The 15,253-nt window shown below is 37.3% G+C and overlaps 1 protein-coding gene across 1 annotated transcript in view; it reads right to left on the reverse strand.

Annotated features, from left to right (window-relative positions):
* The window catches only part of loxhd1a (lipoxygenase homology PLAT domains 1a), a 51,049-nt gene that overhangs the window by 13,105 nt on the left and 22,691 nt on the right, over nucleotides 1-15,253 (reverse strand). Inside the window, exons 22-36 of the mRNA XM_030150264.1 lie at nucleotides 14,280-14,413; nucleotides 12,703-12,851; nucleotides 12,492-12,596; nucleotides 12,287-12,412; nucleotides 12,025-12,192; nucleotides 10,104-10,285; nucleotides 8,653-8,769; nucleotides 6,929-7,091; nucleotides 6,467-6,621; nucleotides 6,144-6,353; nucleotides 5,420-5,543; nucleotides 5,060-5,268; nucleotides 4,768-4,953; nucleotides 1,760-1,887; nucleotides 1,552-1,669 (exon numbers count right to left, since the gene is read on the reverse strand). Of these exons, the coding sequence (XP_030006124.1) occupies nucleotides 1,552-1,669; nucleotides 1,760-1,887; nucleotides 4,768-4,953; nucleotides 5,060-5,268; nucleotides 5,420-5,543; nucleotides 6,144-6,353; nucleotides 6,467-6,621; nucleotides 6,929-7,091; nucleotides 8,653-8,769; nucleotides 10,104-10,285; nucleotides 12,025-12,192; nucleotides 12,287-12,412; nucleotides 12,492-12,596; nucleotides 12,703-12,851; nucleotides 14,280-14,413 (2,274 nt within the window). The remainder of the gene's footprint in view (nucleotides 1-1,551; nucleotides 1,670-1,759; nucleotides 1,888-4,767; nucleotides 4,954-5,059; nucleotides 5,269-5,419; nucleotides 5,544-6,143; nucleotides 6,354-6,466; nucleotides 6,622-6,928; nucleotides 7,092-8,652; nucleotides 8,770-10,103; nucleotides 10,286-12,024; nucleotides 12,193-12,286; nucleotides 12,413-12,491; nucleotides 12,597-12,702; nucleotides 12,852-14,279; nucleotides 14,414-15,253) is intronic.

Consider the following 15,253-nt stretch of genomic DNA (forward strand, 5'->3'; position numbering starts at 1 on the left):
TCCATTTCATGACAATAATACAATATATCAAAAACAAAAATAAACTTAAGAAGGAGAATTTTCTAAACCCATAGATGAAAGACTTAATTTACCAGTTTACCAAAAGTCTTTATAAATACATGTTGATATACCTACGTAGTTTTCACTGGACAAGAAGGGAAACCTAGCATCTGCCTCTGAGATGTGGTGTAATTGTATAAACTATAAAGATGCATGAAACAGAAAATGTCAAGTACAAGTACATTAAATGTGTACATTAAATGCAATAGTTAACTAATAGTACTTTGTTCCTCTCCATCACTGCATACAGTGACATACACCACCATGTTTCCCGTATGAACACAAACCTGTAGGTGTCTCCTGCTAGTGCTGCTGGAAAGCGTTTTGTTATTAGTCAAACTCTTGACTCTGGCAGTCATGCGTGTATTTGCTTTCAGCTCTGCATAGTTATTTGGACAGATTATTATGCTGCCCGGTTGCCTGGCTCACTGTTGTGTCCATTTCAATACACAAACCCAGCAATCTATGAAGACAGCACATCTGCTTGTGATGCTGAACACACAAGGCTCTGTGCAGGGTCAAGTCAAGGAGATGTTCACAGTCGCTAAGTCCCAGGCACGGAGGGACAGGGCTTGGTATTGTTCCTGACTGCTCCGCTGCTCTGCAGGCATGGTGCCTTTACCAGAGAAGACATTTGCATAGGAAATGTGTTCTTTTTCATCAGAGTAGCCGGCCTGAAACATCAGATTGAATTTGGAGGCAAGATGTGATATTGTCCTCGCAGTTCCAGAAGAAAGGAAAAAGTACTAAACACAGCTGCATAACAATATAAATGCATTCATTTAACAATGTTTATAAATGGTATATACGCACATAATGTTCTGTTTCCTTGTGCTGAATAGTGCAGAAACACACAGTGCTTATTACTGGGCTGATTTGTGCATGTGTGTTGTGTGTTTTTGTGTGTCTACAATACCGGTAACAGCAGCATGATGGATAAAATGGGTCAATATGCTCACTCTAGGAACTCTGAGCCCTGCTGTGCATGTGTGTGTGTGTACGTGTGTGTGTGTGTATGTGTGTGCGTGTGTGTGCGTGTATCTTCGTGGGTGGATGAATCATTGACCACTCTCCTGCAGGCAATGATAGATGTGTGTGCGATATTTGTCTGTGTGATATAATAGATTGAATGAACCTGTGACCTACAGCGCACAGTACCAGGATAAAAACACATACCTGCGACTGCTTTGTACTATTGATTTTTGGAAGAAGCTAACAATTACTGTTCTGCTCTTTATGTTTACGGCTTCATGTTTTATAGATGCAAGCTAGAATTTATTCTTCTTAAATAACAGCTAAAAAAAGATCAAAATGATGATCAAAAATCAAAAGAAAAAAGGAAGGGAACCAGTGTATATTGAGCATTTTTAACCCTTTTTACCCTTTCACATTTTTACCTGTTGTCAACAATTTTTGGTCAAAGACACTGTATCTCTTGAACATTTTCGACTGTTTGCTCTGTTGTTAAATTCATGAGCTACATGAACTGACCTGATCAAGAAACCAGTCAGGTCGACTGCCTGAGCCATCAATACGAAGTCTCATTTTCCTCAGTGGGGCGATGTCATCAATTTCCATGGTGAATGTGTCTTCCTGACCACGCTCAAACCTATATATTCAACATACAGTTTAGAATTAAACTACCATATATTAACTGTTGTAAAAAACAAAAAAAAAGGATGGAGCTGTACATATTTACCTGTCCTCATTCTTCTGCAGCAGCATCTCCTCTGTGCTGCCATTGGCCCCAAACACAGACATGAAGATCATGGTGTCTGTGCCTGCATTCTGCACATCTCCAGTTACCACCGTGACCTCGTAAATGACCTGGAATGAAAAGACCGGACTAAGTTTACATCAGCAGAAAGTGCATGACTTTAAATGCACAGTGTTATTCAGGGTTTGCGATCACAACAATGACAAAAGGCATCAGAGTGGATATGTCACAAAAACTATAACTATATCATGAAGTATGGTGGTATGCTGCCTACTACTGTACTGGCATACTGGTATTTCTGAATGAAAGTAATATATATATATATATATATATATATATATATATATATATATATATATATATATATGTATACATATATATATATATATATATATATATATATATATATATATATATATATATATATACAGGGTGGGGAAGCAAAATTTACAATGAACATTTAGTTGTTTTTTCTCAGCAGGCACTACGTCAATTGTTTTGAAACCAAACATATATTGATGTCATAATCATACCTAACACTATTATCCATACCTTTTCAGAAACTTTTGCCCATATGAGTAATCAGGAAAGCAAACATCAAAGAGTGTGTGATTTGCTGAATGCACTCGTCACACCAAAGGAGATTTCAAAAATAGTTGGAGTGTCCATAAAGACTGTTTATAATGTAAAGAAGAGAATGACTATGAGCAAAACTATTACGACAAAGTCTGGAAGATACTATTAAAGAAGAATGGGAGAAGTTGTCACCCCAATATTTGAGGAACACTTGCGCAAGTTTCAGGAAGCGTGTGAAGGCAGTTATTGAGAAAGAAGGAGGACACATAGAATAAAAACATTTTCTATTATGTCAATTTTCTTGTGGCAAATAAATTCTCATGACTTTCAATAAACTAATTGGTCATACACTGTCTTTCAATCCCTGCCTCAAAATATTGTAAATGTTGCTTCCCCACCCTGTATATATATATATATATATATATATATATATATATATATATATATATATATATGTGTGTGTGTGTGTGTGTGTGTGTATATACATATATATACACACACACACACACATACACACACACACACACACATATATATATATATATATAAAACCTGAAAATCTGCAGTTTGACAATGATACCCTAATATGTGCTGTAGTCCAGCCAAGTTTATCAGTATGCCACCCAAGCTATACTGAATCCCACAATGCATTACAGTCACCCTCATCTTCTTGTTTGGTCTGATGGTGGCAATTACAGCCATTAGTGCATTTCCACCATATTCTCTGCTGAAGTCCGGGCTAGAGTTCATTCTTTACGTAAATATATATGGATACACAGCTCAGGAAATTATGGTCATAACAGCAGTGTGTGGCAGAGGAAATGAATAACTACAAGTGTAAGTACATAAAACCTCTATACAGTGCAATTTATTTTCATGCAAACAGTTGTTAAGAAACGTGCTTGAGCTAATGTTTGGTACTGTAGAAACAAACATGAAACCAATATGAACAATGGTATTTGTATCAAACATCTTTACCAGGCTACCTATGTTAACGCAATCTTTACATCTGTCAACAACTGACAGGAAACTGTAACCATTTTTACAGGGCTGATGGTCATGTGACTACGTCAGCAGCTACATTAATGTTCTCATTACAGCTCACTGTAACCACCTTAGATCACTTAAATAACCGTTACACTTAAATCACTGATTCACTTTATATCACCGCTACACTTTATATCACTGTTTCACTTTATATCACTGCCCTGTAAATACAACCAGAAGTCTTTATTTACAGTATTGTACCGGAAGCTCTTTTAGAGGTAGCTCTTTAGTTCTTTAGCAAGTGTCTTTTAGAGTACATATACTAACCTTAATGTCAACCTGGCTACTAACCCACTGTTGTGTTTTGTTTTGGTCTGTCTGTTTTTTGCCTTCTTGTGCTCTATGTAAAGCTGCTGAATACTTGAATTTCCCTCGGGATTAATAAAGTATCTATCTATCTATCTATCTATCTATCTATCTATCTATCTATCTATCTATCTATCTATCTATCTATCTATCTATCTATCTATCTGTCTGTCTGTCTGTCTGTCTGTCTGTCTGTCTGTCTGTCTGTCTGTCTGTCTGTCTACAGCTGCAAAGCATAGCATGTAGCATACATTTCATTTGTATGTAGGATCCAAAATACGATTCTGAAAATACCCATAAAAAATGAGCAGGAGGAATAGAAGAAGAACTGATCTTAAGTATGGGATCTTGGGAGTTGTTGTTGTTATTGTTGCTATCATTGACATAGAAAGTATTTCAACACAAAAATAGTGTTTACATATGTGCGCAACAAATTCAAACGATCTCATTCATGTCCAATGAAATAACTGCATTTAATGTTAGTTACCATAATACTGAATGCTAACTTACCTTCTGATAAACTGATTTTTCAATTGCTGAGTTTGCGATACCATACAAAAAGATCACTGGTCATGTATCTTCATGATTACAACAATTAAATATATCAATAAAATTATTCTCTACTAGATGACTGTGTTGCAAAATGGCATGAAAACAATACAAAATACTGCCAACAAAAGGCACTGAATGAAAAGGTGAAGGTTTGGAGAAGGAAACAACCCATTGTTTAAGTGGCAGATGTCATGTCCACCCTCTAATGAATGACACTGAAAATGCATAATGTATTTCTGAAGTTAACTATGGTTATTTTTTTGTCAAAGTAATATCTATCTATCTATCTATCTATCTATCTATCTATCTATCTATCTATCTATCTATCTATCTATCTATCTATCTATCTATCTATCTATCTATCTATCTATCTATCTATCTAATTCACTGAACATCAAACTCAAAATAATTAATGAGTGAATATGGAACTCAACACCAAACTAACCATTAAAAAAACCCTGAGGCATTAATATGGCGTTAAATGTACACATTTTCTCACTTTAACGTACCTTCTGGAAGATGGAAATGGCCTCTGCATCCAGCACATTGAATACTCTTGCAGTCAAGCCATCTCCACGATCTTTGGCCAGCCAGCACTTACAAGCAAAGATATATTTAACCCCTTTGGTTGGCACAGCAACAGCCAGCTCATCAACGAGCCAGCAGCTCTCTGGAGTGGCCCCATCATGACCGAGCTGCAGGGAAGTAGAAAAAACAATCACTTGGAGAAATGTAGGTGTATTTTTCTGAAGGTTCATGTGTGTCATTCAAACTCTAAAGGCTCTCGCCCCCCTCCCTCACCTCAACCTTTTTGATCTCCCCCACGTCTGAACCCTGGGACTCAAAGCTCTCTAGAGAGCCAGCCTCAAAGCCCTTCCGCCCATCCTCCAGGTCCAGCCACAGTCTCGCTGTCTGGGTCTGATTGGCCCCGATAATGATCACATAAGGCCTGCTGGTGGTGCTCGCATCCCTATCGAGCCCGGTACAAATGGTGATGTGGTATGGTATGACTGCACAAGGGAAGGGAACAGTGCTTATTTATTCACAGAAGAGTGGCATTATGCATAGATGTGTGTGTTAGAATATTACAACAGGTCTCACACACACACAGACAGACAGATCTCAGATGCACTCGTGATGTTAGTAACTGAGCTTTCTTACTTGGGAGCTCAACTTCCTCTTCCTTCTTTTTCTTGTTTTTCTTGTTCATGTTACTGTCAACACTTTTCACCATCAGGGCTGAGTTCTTTTTGCTGTTCAGACCCTCCCTCACACCCTCATAGCCCTGGATATATATAGGAAAAAGACATTTATGTGCATGCTTTCGATTAAAACATCCTGGAGTCGAGTAGAGATAGACTGATCAATCGGCACTGATGTAATGATCTATAAATATTCTGGATAATTTAGCTCCGGTAGTGATCAGTGATGGGTATCAGACTTTTCTGCTGAGTGAGGGAAAATACAGGGTGTCCACAAAGTCTGTTTACAATTTAAAAATGTATTACAAAAGCTATTGATGAGATATGATAATCAGACTTGTTCTATGTACTCAGTGGTTTTCAAAGTGTTTAATTATGTACATTGTGAGATCATATGCAATCAAATCATTGGTCCATTTTTCTTCAACGAGAGATCAGTTAGTGCAAATGTTGACCTTGACCTTTTGACTGAATATGTGTCACCACAACTGGATGACCTTCAACCACCACTGAATTTGATGTTCAATAATTCAAAATATCTGACCCACTCTGTCAGAACTAGCGTCTGTATATAGTCTGTAACTATTTGGCTTTTGATAACTTAAAGTGTTACATTACTTTATCATCCTACTTTGTTATAAATCTGTACATGTGATTTCAAACTAACCTTTCAGACACCTTACCTTGACATAGAAGACCCTCTCAATGCATCTGTCCTCCCTCTTTCTGGACAACCAGCGTTCACACAAGAAGAGGAAGACTTCTTCCGTATCCACATCCACCACCTCAACCTGGTCCAAGTACCAGTCAGGGCTCACCATGCTGTTATCATGGCGGATTTTTATCTTGAAAACCTGGCCCAGGTCAACTGCCTCTATAGTGAATTTATCCACCTAATGAAATAAATGTAATGCATATTTCACTGAACTTCTGAAACAAACTGCTCAAACTGCTGAACATGGGAACACTATTATAAAAAGAAGTGTAAAAATCAGTGCTTTCTTACAGATCCTCGTTCAAACTTGTTGCTATTTGTTTCTGATTTGCTGAGTTTCCTTTCTCCAGTGTCACCCAGGTCTCCATAAATGGTGAGGAAGACGTTTGCGTCGGTGCCGGCGCCATAAACATCACCTGTTATCACTGACACTTTGTATGTGTGAGCTGTAGTGGGGGAAATGATCACAGACAGGCACACAGGGGAACTGTTTGAGGCGACTGGCAGAAAATAGAGTGAAAAAAAAGCAATTTTCATCACTGTTTGATGCCACTGTCATAACAGAGTGACTCATCCAGGGACAGGGACGCCTGGGGGGAAAATTGTCTGCAGTTTACCAACTAATGTTCAGAGAGGTGGGTAGGGACAGACACAAACACCGACCACAACAGAGCACTACAAGTATTTCAGCACTCCTGATGGTACACATTTTGGCAAATGGAATTGACTGCATTTTCAAGAGTGTTAACGTACTCTCCAGGGCATCATCCACCTCGACTTCAGTGACTTTGAGATTTCCATCTCGTGAGAGTTTCTCAGTGATGATATCAGAGGGTACCAGCTCTCTCACTGTTTCTCCATCGTCCTCTGACTTGGCAAGCCAACGCTCACATGGGAAGATGACTGTCTCTGAGCCCTACAGAAAGAATGAACCACACATTAATGATTAGCAGTGTATATGCCTTTTTTCCTGGTTAATCACTGTCCTGCTGTTGGATGTGAAATCATACCTATGGCATGTCCTCATCTGTCTGTGAAGAGAACATCTCCACCTACTGACTGAAAGTAGTGTTGCTCTGTTACGAGTAAACGTGCCTTAGGTGATGAAGTCTGAAGTCATATTTAGTCTTTATATTAAATGCTGCAGATATGATAAATTATTATTTTGTAGTGTTAATGCTGAGACATTCATATCTGCACTGAATTATTTAGAGCGCATCTGTATCAGTTCTGGAAGTTGTTCTTTTTCTTTGCAAAAAAAAAAAAAAAATTAGATAAATACATGGTCCTGTGCAGAATGTTTTGTGTAGGAATATGACCATTGGAGTGAGTTTGATTCATCTACAATAGGTCTGAATGATATGAGGAAAGGCTGTGGCACTGTCGAGTATTTCAATGATAACAAGCATAAAAAAGGCATAAGCATAAAAAAAGGCACCATCATGTTGACACCAGTAAATCTGGGGCTTCATCTGTTCACATGTTGGCTGTGAATGGATAACACATGCACACAAAATGTTTGTCCTCTGTATCTAATTTCAGGCAGTGTTTCACATGTTTGTCCCATGAGGACAGTGAAAATATAGTGTACGGCAGAGGTGGGCAACTCTGGTCCTTGAGGGCTGGTATCCTGCATGTTTTAGATATTTCCCTCTTCCAGCACCTGGTTCAATTAATGATCAGTTCATCATCAAGCTCTGCAGAAACCTGATAAAAATGTAATGGCTTCCAGGTGTGTTGGAAGAGGGAAATATCTAAAACATGCCGGATACTGGCCCTAATGGACCGGAGGTGCCCACCCCTGGTATACGGCTACGTTCAGACTGCAGGCAAATGTGGCCCAAATCCGATTTTTTTGCTCATATGTGACCTGTATCTGATCTGTTAAAGACAGTTTGAACAGCATGAATCTGATTTTTTCAAATCCAACCCAGGCCGCTTTCATATGTGGTCCTAAATCCGATACATATTTGATATTTTACTTCAGTCTGAACGGCCAGGTCACATTTAGCTGACCTTTACGTCATTGAAATGCGACAAAAGTCACAATTCTGCATCCCACGAGTGTCACTTCTGTAAACACAGTGCGTGCCTGCATGGTCACGTATTATGTCAGGACCTCTTTCGCACATGCGGGTCACTTCAGGGTTGCGTTCAGTTCAAACTCAAAAGTGATAAAAGTTGCATTTAATGTGTAATATGAACAAGCACACAAAAAAATCTGATTTCACCCAAAAATCCGAAATGTGCATTAAGACCCGCTGTCTGAACGTAGCTTACATTATGTATATAGTAAAAAGACATGAACATCAAAACAAATTAAAAGATGGATAAACAGGACTAAATATTAAAGTGTTTTGTAGGGATTGAGATCTCAAAATGCCAAATTTAATAGAATTCTATGAATTTTAAGATAAAAATTAATTCAAGACACGTTCAAACATGGTCAGAATCTGCAGATACACCATACACAATACCTTTCCCTTCCTGAGCAAACGTCTGATCTCCACTCGGTCCAGATGCCAGCCTGGGTTGACCCCACGGTTGTCATGTCCGATACGGATCTTCTCAATTATATCCCCCACGTCTTCCAGCTGCACAAAAGCAGAAAACCATTACTAAAAAAGAAGAAGAGGAAGGCAATAACATGAACCTAATTATATAAGAAGGTCTAGTGAAGAAGAAAAGGCTAAACACAATGATCAGCTCTGGCATTTCCCAGTGGTCCTGAATAACTGGACAAATGTAAAACCTATATTGGAAACAGTAATGAAAGTAGCAGTTCCATTTGTTTTAAGGATAATGTGTAACAGATACTGTAGATGATGATGATAAAGGTAATGTATATTGTTAACAGCACGTTAGAAGGTTGGTATTTGACTGGAATAAGATAAGAAGAGTCTGAAAACCAGGAAACCTTGGACTGAATATGTTTCTTCATTAAAGTCGGACAGATTGGAAGTAATTAGGGCTGCACAATATTGGAAAAAACTGACATTGGGATTTTTTTTTTTAAACCTGCGATATATATTGTGATATAAAAAACTACTCGGGAGAATATAATAGCTGTGTTGCGCCAACATAAATGGTCAAACAAATTAGTTGTGTTTCCCTGTGTTTTATTTCAACATCACCCTTCTTGTAGCTGAAATAATTCCAGATAACTGACGTTGCTTTTCTTTTTGGCACCAAGTCTTCATTTTCGGTGATTTTTCTCTTGCACCCTGTTCTTTTTTCAATATTGTTGCCAGTGACTTATTCCATGTGCAGGGGCGTGGTCTGCTTCGGCAAACTGATAAAGAACTATTGTGATTGGTGGATTACTGTGCACAGTGTGTGTCAGGTAACCAGGTGGAAATTAGGTGAGACCTGCACTATAACTATTGTGTACATGTACATTGCCATGATGATGCTCAAACGATAAATTGTACAGCTCTAAAAGTAACACATGAATTCTTCTTAGTTCTTAAGATACTCAAGTGCTTATTTTTTTCATCTTTTGCAGTGTTCTCTTTAAGTGTACTTGTTTGTAATCACCCCCCATCCCTTAATTATGTCCAGAAATGTATGTAAGCATCCATATTACTTGTGTGTGCAGTATATTTAGTTATTATTCATAATCTTCTGCCGATTATTCAGTATTTACTTTTCTTTAGTCTACACTTATTGGTGTTTTGGAAAAAGTAAATAGCTATAAGACTTTCTTACAGTGGGAATATAATATGGGAAATATTGTGCCTTGCTTTGTTTTATTTGTAGATGGCTATTATTACTATCAGAAATGGGCTTTCTGAAGATTCTTTGCGTCTTTTTAGTAATTATTTGATCCTTTCTCTTTCTTTATCTGACAAAATGGAATGTTTTACATGGTTTTCTTGGTCTTTAATAACATACGACCGCACCTCCTCTATCGACCACTTGGATTTACCTCAACTATAAACATGTCCTCGGCTCCCCTCTCAAAGTACATCCTCCGTTCTCTCTTGTTGACACACAGACACTTCTGCTGTGTACACACTGCATCTCGGCCATAGAGGACAATGAAGACATCTGCATCTGTGCCGGCTCCAAACAAATCACTTGTGAAGATTTTGATCTCGTACGGCACAACTGCAGAACAAAAACATAACTGGGTTTAATTATGTGCATGAAATACTCACTCATATCACTGTGTTTTATATGCTTGAGTTGGACAGATGTTTTTATGCGCAAACCAAAACACTGTTATTCTTGTATTTATAAATGTATGTTAGGTCTGCTTCCATCATATGTAGTGGTCTACGTCTGTTAGAATGACTGCCTCCAGTCTGAGGATCTGTTATCCCTATGTGTTCCAAACGTCAGAACAGAACTGGGAAAGAAAGCTTTTAATTTTCTTCTCCCACTGCCTGGGAAAACCTACAGAAGGAGATACAACTGCAGGAACTGGTCTCTGTAAATACATTCAGAGTCATTCTAAATGAATGGGAAAAAAATATATAAATCTGAATATAGATGTTTTTATAAGTGATTCTGCTTTGAGATAGTTTAAGGAACATGTTGATTATACTTTTAGAATCTTGTGATTCATTGATGGTGTTTACATGTATAATGTTTTATATGTGATTTTAGAACTGAGTTTTACTGTGTTTTATGTATGTTTTTAGTGTCGATGTATTGATTAAATCTCTATTGTCTGTCGCTTCTGCTGCTGCCTTGGCCAGGACACTCTTACAAAAGAAATTTTTAATGTCAATGAGTTTTTTTTTTTCCTGGTTAACCCACTAAAGACCCAAACAACCACCACTGACCAAAAGCATCTACTGATTTAAACTGTTTAATACCTGTTGATCCATTAATCCTATCAATACATGCAAATAATTGGTGTAAAATACAGTTTTTCATCTTTTCATGGCCATCAGATATGACCCATTTGGATGTTCAGAGGCTCCGTAGTGAACGTGGAAACACTGTTTTCTTCTATAACATTGATTCACCAGTAAAACCCATGGAGTTGATTGTTATCTGAACTGAAAAATTCCCTTTTTTCTTCAGTTTTCATTGTTTTGAAATAATAGCCATTGAATTTACTCTGAGCTTTTATGAACATCTGCATGATGAGTGAATTAAATATAGGAAAATACATGATTTTAACAGAAAAAAAAAAACATCAAATACAGAGAATAATAATATAATAAATGGTGACAAATCACCCAAAAAAGGTTAAAATGGAGAGAAAAATTAATTTTTCTTCGGGTTTTATCAATGGGCCCTGAGTCCTCTGTCTTTTATTCAACTTCGTCCAAGGTCGGGCTTTTAAACTACCCATATTCTTACTACAGTAATTATGTGTTTCAATGTTTTCTAAAGTTTTATTCTTAAGGAATGAAATTACTCCCACCCTTTTAAATGAACTTATATCAGTTATATTTATTCCATTTACTGGATCTTGGAGGGAAGGGTGCAATATATGAGGTCGGGCTTTTGAAACTACCCATATTATTATGTGTTTCAATGCTTTTTAAATTTTTACTCTTAAGGAATGAAATCACTCCCACCCTTCTTAAACTAACTTGTATCACTCATGTTTATTCTATTTATTGGATCTCAGAGGGAAGGGTGCAATATATGAACTGGGTGTAATAGCTAATTGTAATTATGCTGACTTTAAGATTTTGTGACTGAATTGTTTTGTGATTGTATGTGTCCGAATGTGAATGCAGCAATGTGTAGCACTGTTGTCCAAAGCAAATTTCCCATAAGGACAATAACGTTTATCCTGATCCTGATTTGGGACCTAACACAAAAGTAGCACTGGGTCTTTATGGGTTAAATAAAGGTAAAAAAAAAAAATGCAGTGACTTGCTTACATGGGGTGTAATACTCTGTCTGGAGAGCATTAGGAAAAAGGTCCCTGACAATAGCACCGTCATCCTCTCCTTTATCTAACCAACGGCCACATGGGAAGCGTAGTTTCTGCCCCAGAGACGGAGCATCGATATCCACCCAGTCGAGAAACCAGCCAGCGGATCCTCCTCCTGAAACATAATCACACATTATTCTGTTTCGATACGTGGTGTGAGTACATCGTGTCCTACACAAACATGTGAGGATTCTGTCCTACTGTACCACGGTTGTCGTGTCCAATCCTGATCTTCTTTAGAGGTCCGATGTCCACAGCTTCTATGGTGAACTCATCAATGCAACCTCGCTCAAACTTATTCTTATAAGTCTTTGAAGCCTTTAGGTTAATGATCCCTGTATGATGAGACATGACAGAGAGATTACATAGTTGAACTACTCATCTACAGGCACTGATGGAGTATAAATGTCGTACCTGTATCGTCTTTGTCGCCGCACAGGGTCATGAAGACATTAGCATCAGTCCCTGCGTACTTCTTGTCACCAGTTTTTATTCTGACGGTGTATGTGGTTGACATAGCTGTTAAAACAAAACAAATCACAATAAATAAATCATTGAGTTGATACTATTTTTATCTATTTTCTCGTCATTCCCTCGTAAAAGGCAGCTGTAATGTGTCTCTCACCCTTTTGTTCCAGTCCAAGTGTGGCTTCGGAGTCTTCCTCATCATCGTCCCCTTTCTTCATGAAGGCCTCGTCTACAGGAACAAGCTCCCTGGCAAGCTGTCCATCATCTTCATCGACAGCCAACCAGCGTTTACAAGGAAAAAAGTACCTAAAATATAAATAAAAATAAACACAACACCTTACATGTGTTTTTGTTGTATTTTTTTTTATATACTTTTTTTGCCACTTGGGTAAGGAACCAAATATGGAAACTTCATTAACCTTTGAATTTTAGAGTATTTCTATGAGTGCCCTATACAGGGTTAAATTGGGAAAAACATGGTCGCATTTGCATGATGTACCCTCTGGACCACTCAAAAAAATCCAGACTGAATCTAAGCTCATCTGTCAGGGGAGATAGCAAAATAACATAAGGAAAAATAGAATGAATGGCCCTTATTCTCACCAGGATGTTCTATCAAGAATCAATAAGTTGAATTTGTCAGGTCGTCAGGTTCTGTCTCTATAGAGTCCTTTGGTGGTGATGCAGGAGCTCAAACTCCCAATAGAAGTGTGTGCTGTTTTCACTGGAGGAGTACACAACTAATTAAATCAAAGTCCATATATGACTTCTATCAGAGCTCAATAGTAAATATATTGATATTTGTGACCATTTCAATGTTATAAGCATCAAAATATGGATTATTGCAAATTTGTAATATTTTAAAAATGTGTCAAAAATTAAAAAATCTTAATTTCTCAAAATTGTGAACAAACTTTGTACACATTGTCCTAAGGGAGCTAAATATAAAACTGGAAATTAGTCAAACCAGTAGTTTCATCAGAGATGTTTGAGGAAATTGCTAACGAAGACAAGAAAGACGATGATGATGATGATGATGATGATGACGAAGACGACGACAGACACTGCAGCTTCACAATAGCCGGTAGCTCCTAATAGAAAGTTACATTGGATACATTGGTCAGACATTTCCCTTTGATCAGTATGTATCTGACCTCAAAGGAACATCCTATTGCTGTTATTTTTATTTTAATCTATTTGACAGGGACAATACATAAGGCATTGTTAAATCTAAAAAGAATGAAAGTCTGTACTAACGGCTCCCCTTGTGGTGGATTCTTTGCTGTCACAAATTAAAATGATTGGACTGAAAAGGCTTCAGGCCGTTTGGTTAAATCTGGTACATTTACATGGGGAACATTGGTGCACATGTTCTTAATTAAACAAAAACACTGACTGAACATATATTCAGATGAGTACCAGGTCTGCTTGGACAGATGGTGCCTTGACCAGAACATTTCAGAGTACCATTTCATACCACAGAGTGGAGCTCTAAATACATTTTGTGTCTTGACAAGAAGGCAGTGAGACTGGAAACTATGCCATGTATTTTGTGTGTAGTATGAGTCAGCAAAATGCAAAAGGATGTCTTATCAATAAAAACACATAAACATACTGATTTGAATTTAGAAAAATGTGTTTGTTCATTTATACGCATGTTCAAAAGCACATCAATACATAGATACACATTATATTAAAGAGCTGAGGGATTGGTGTTGTCTTTGTCAGACTTACGTGGTGTCATCTTTGTTGTCTACAATCTCTACCCGATCCAGAAACCAGCCGGCGCTGGCCTGGCTGTTATCGTGTCGGATCCGCAGCTTCTTCAAGACCCCCAGGTCTACTGCAGTGATAGTGAAAACATCCTCCTGGGTAACAAACACAAAAGCGAACCAAAAACAAAAGGTCAGGAAATGACACAGACCTTAGGAAGCTCATTAGTTATTTAGCTGACCTTAATTTACATGTGCTTGAATGCTACATCACATACATACATATTTTTTATGAGAAAGAGAGGGTGGGTGTATCTTTACAAAGAAAATAACAGTAATAACAGTATATTTTATTCAAAGCAGTGTTAAAACATGTCAAGGCCCATGTGATTTAACCCATAAAGACCCAGTGGTATTTTAGTGTCAGTTCCCAAATGATTTTTTCTCTATTTTTAACCTTTCTTAAGTGATTTATCTTCATTTATTCTATTATTATGCTGTGTATTTTGAAATTTTTTAAGTGAAAATCTGGTATTTTCCTATATCTAATTCAATGAACATGTAGATGTTCATAAAAGCTCAGATTGAAAGTTGAGGGTTACTATATAAAAAACAGAGAAAACTGAGGAAAAAGTGACTTTTTCAGTAAAATCTATCATTAACTAAACATAAACCATGTGTGTCCATTCTCCATTAATTTTTGTTCATTGCATTAATTACTTTGGCTCCTTTTGTTCATTTTGTTGCTTATTTTATTCTTTTTTTTTTTTTTACTTTATTATAGTAAACGTTTTGCTTATTTTTTCCACATTATTTATTAGTTTGTAGAGTGTTTTTTTATTATTGTTGTTCATTTTATCCACTGTCATTGATCCAACTCCATGGGTTTTACTGGTGAATCAATGTTTGAGAAGATGACGGTGTTTCCATGGTAACTATAAAACATCAGGAACTAAGACTCAATACAAAACTTCAAATCATGACTTAAAACTCACC

The sequence above is a fragment of the Sphaeramia orbicularis genome, chromosome 12, assembly GCF_902148855.1.
Source record: "Sphaeramia orbicularis chromosome 12, fSphaOr1.1, whole genome shotgun sequence".
NCBI lineage: Eukaryota > Metazoa > Chordata > Actinopteri > Kurtiformes > Apogonidae > Sphaeramia > Sphaeramia orbicularis.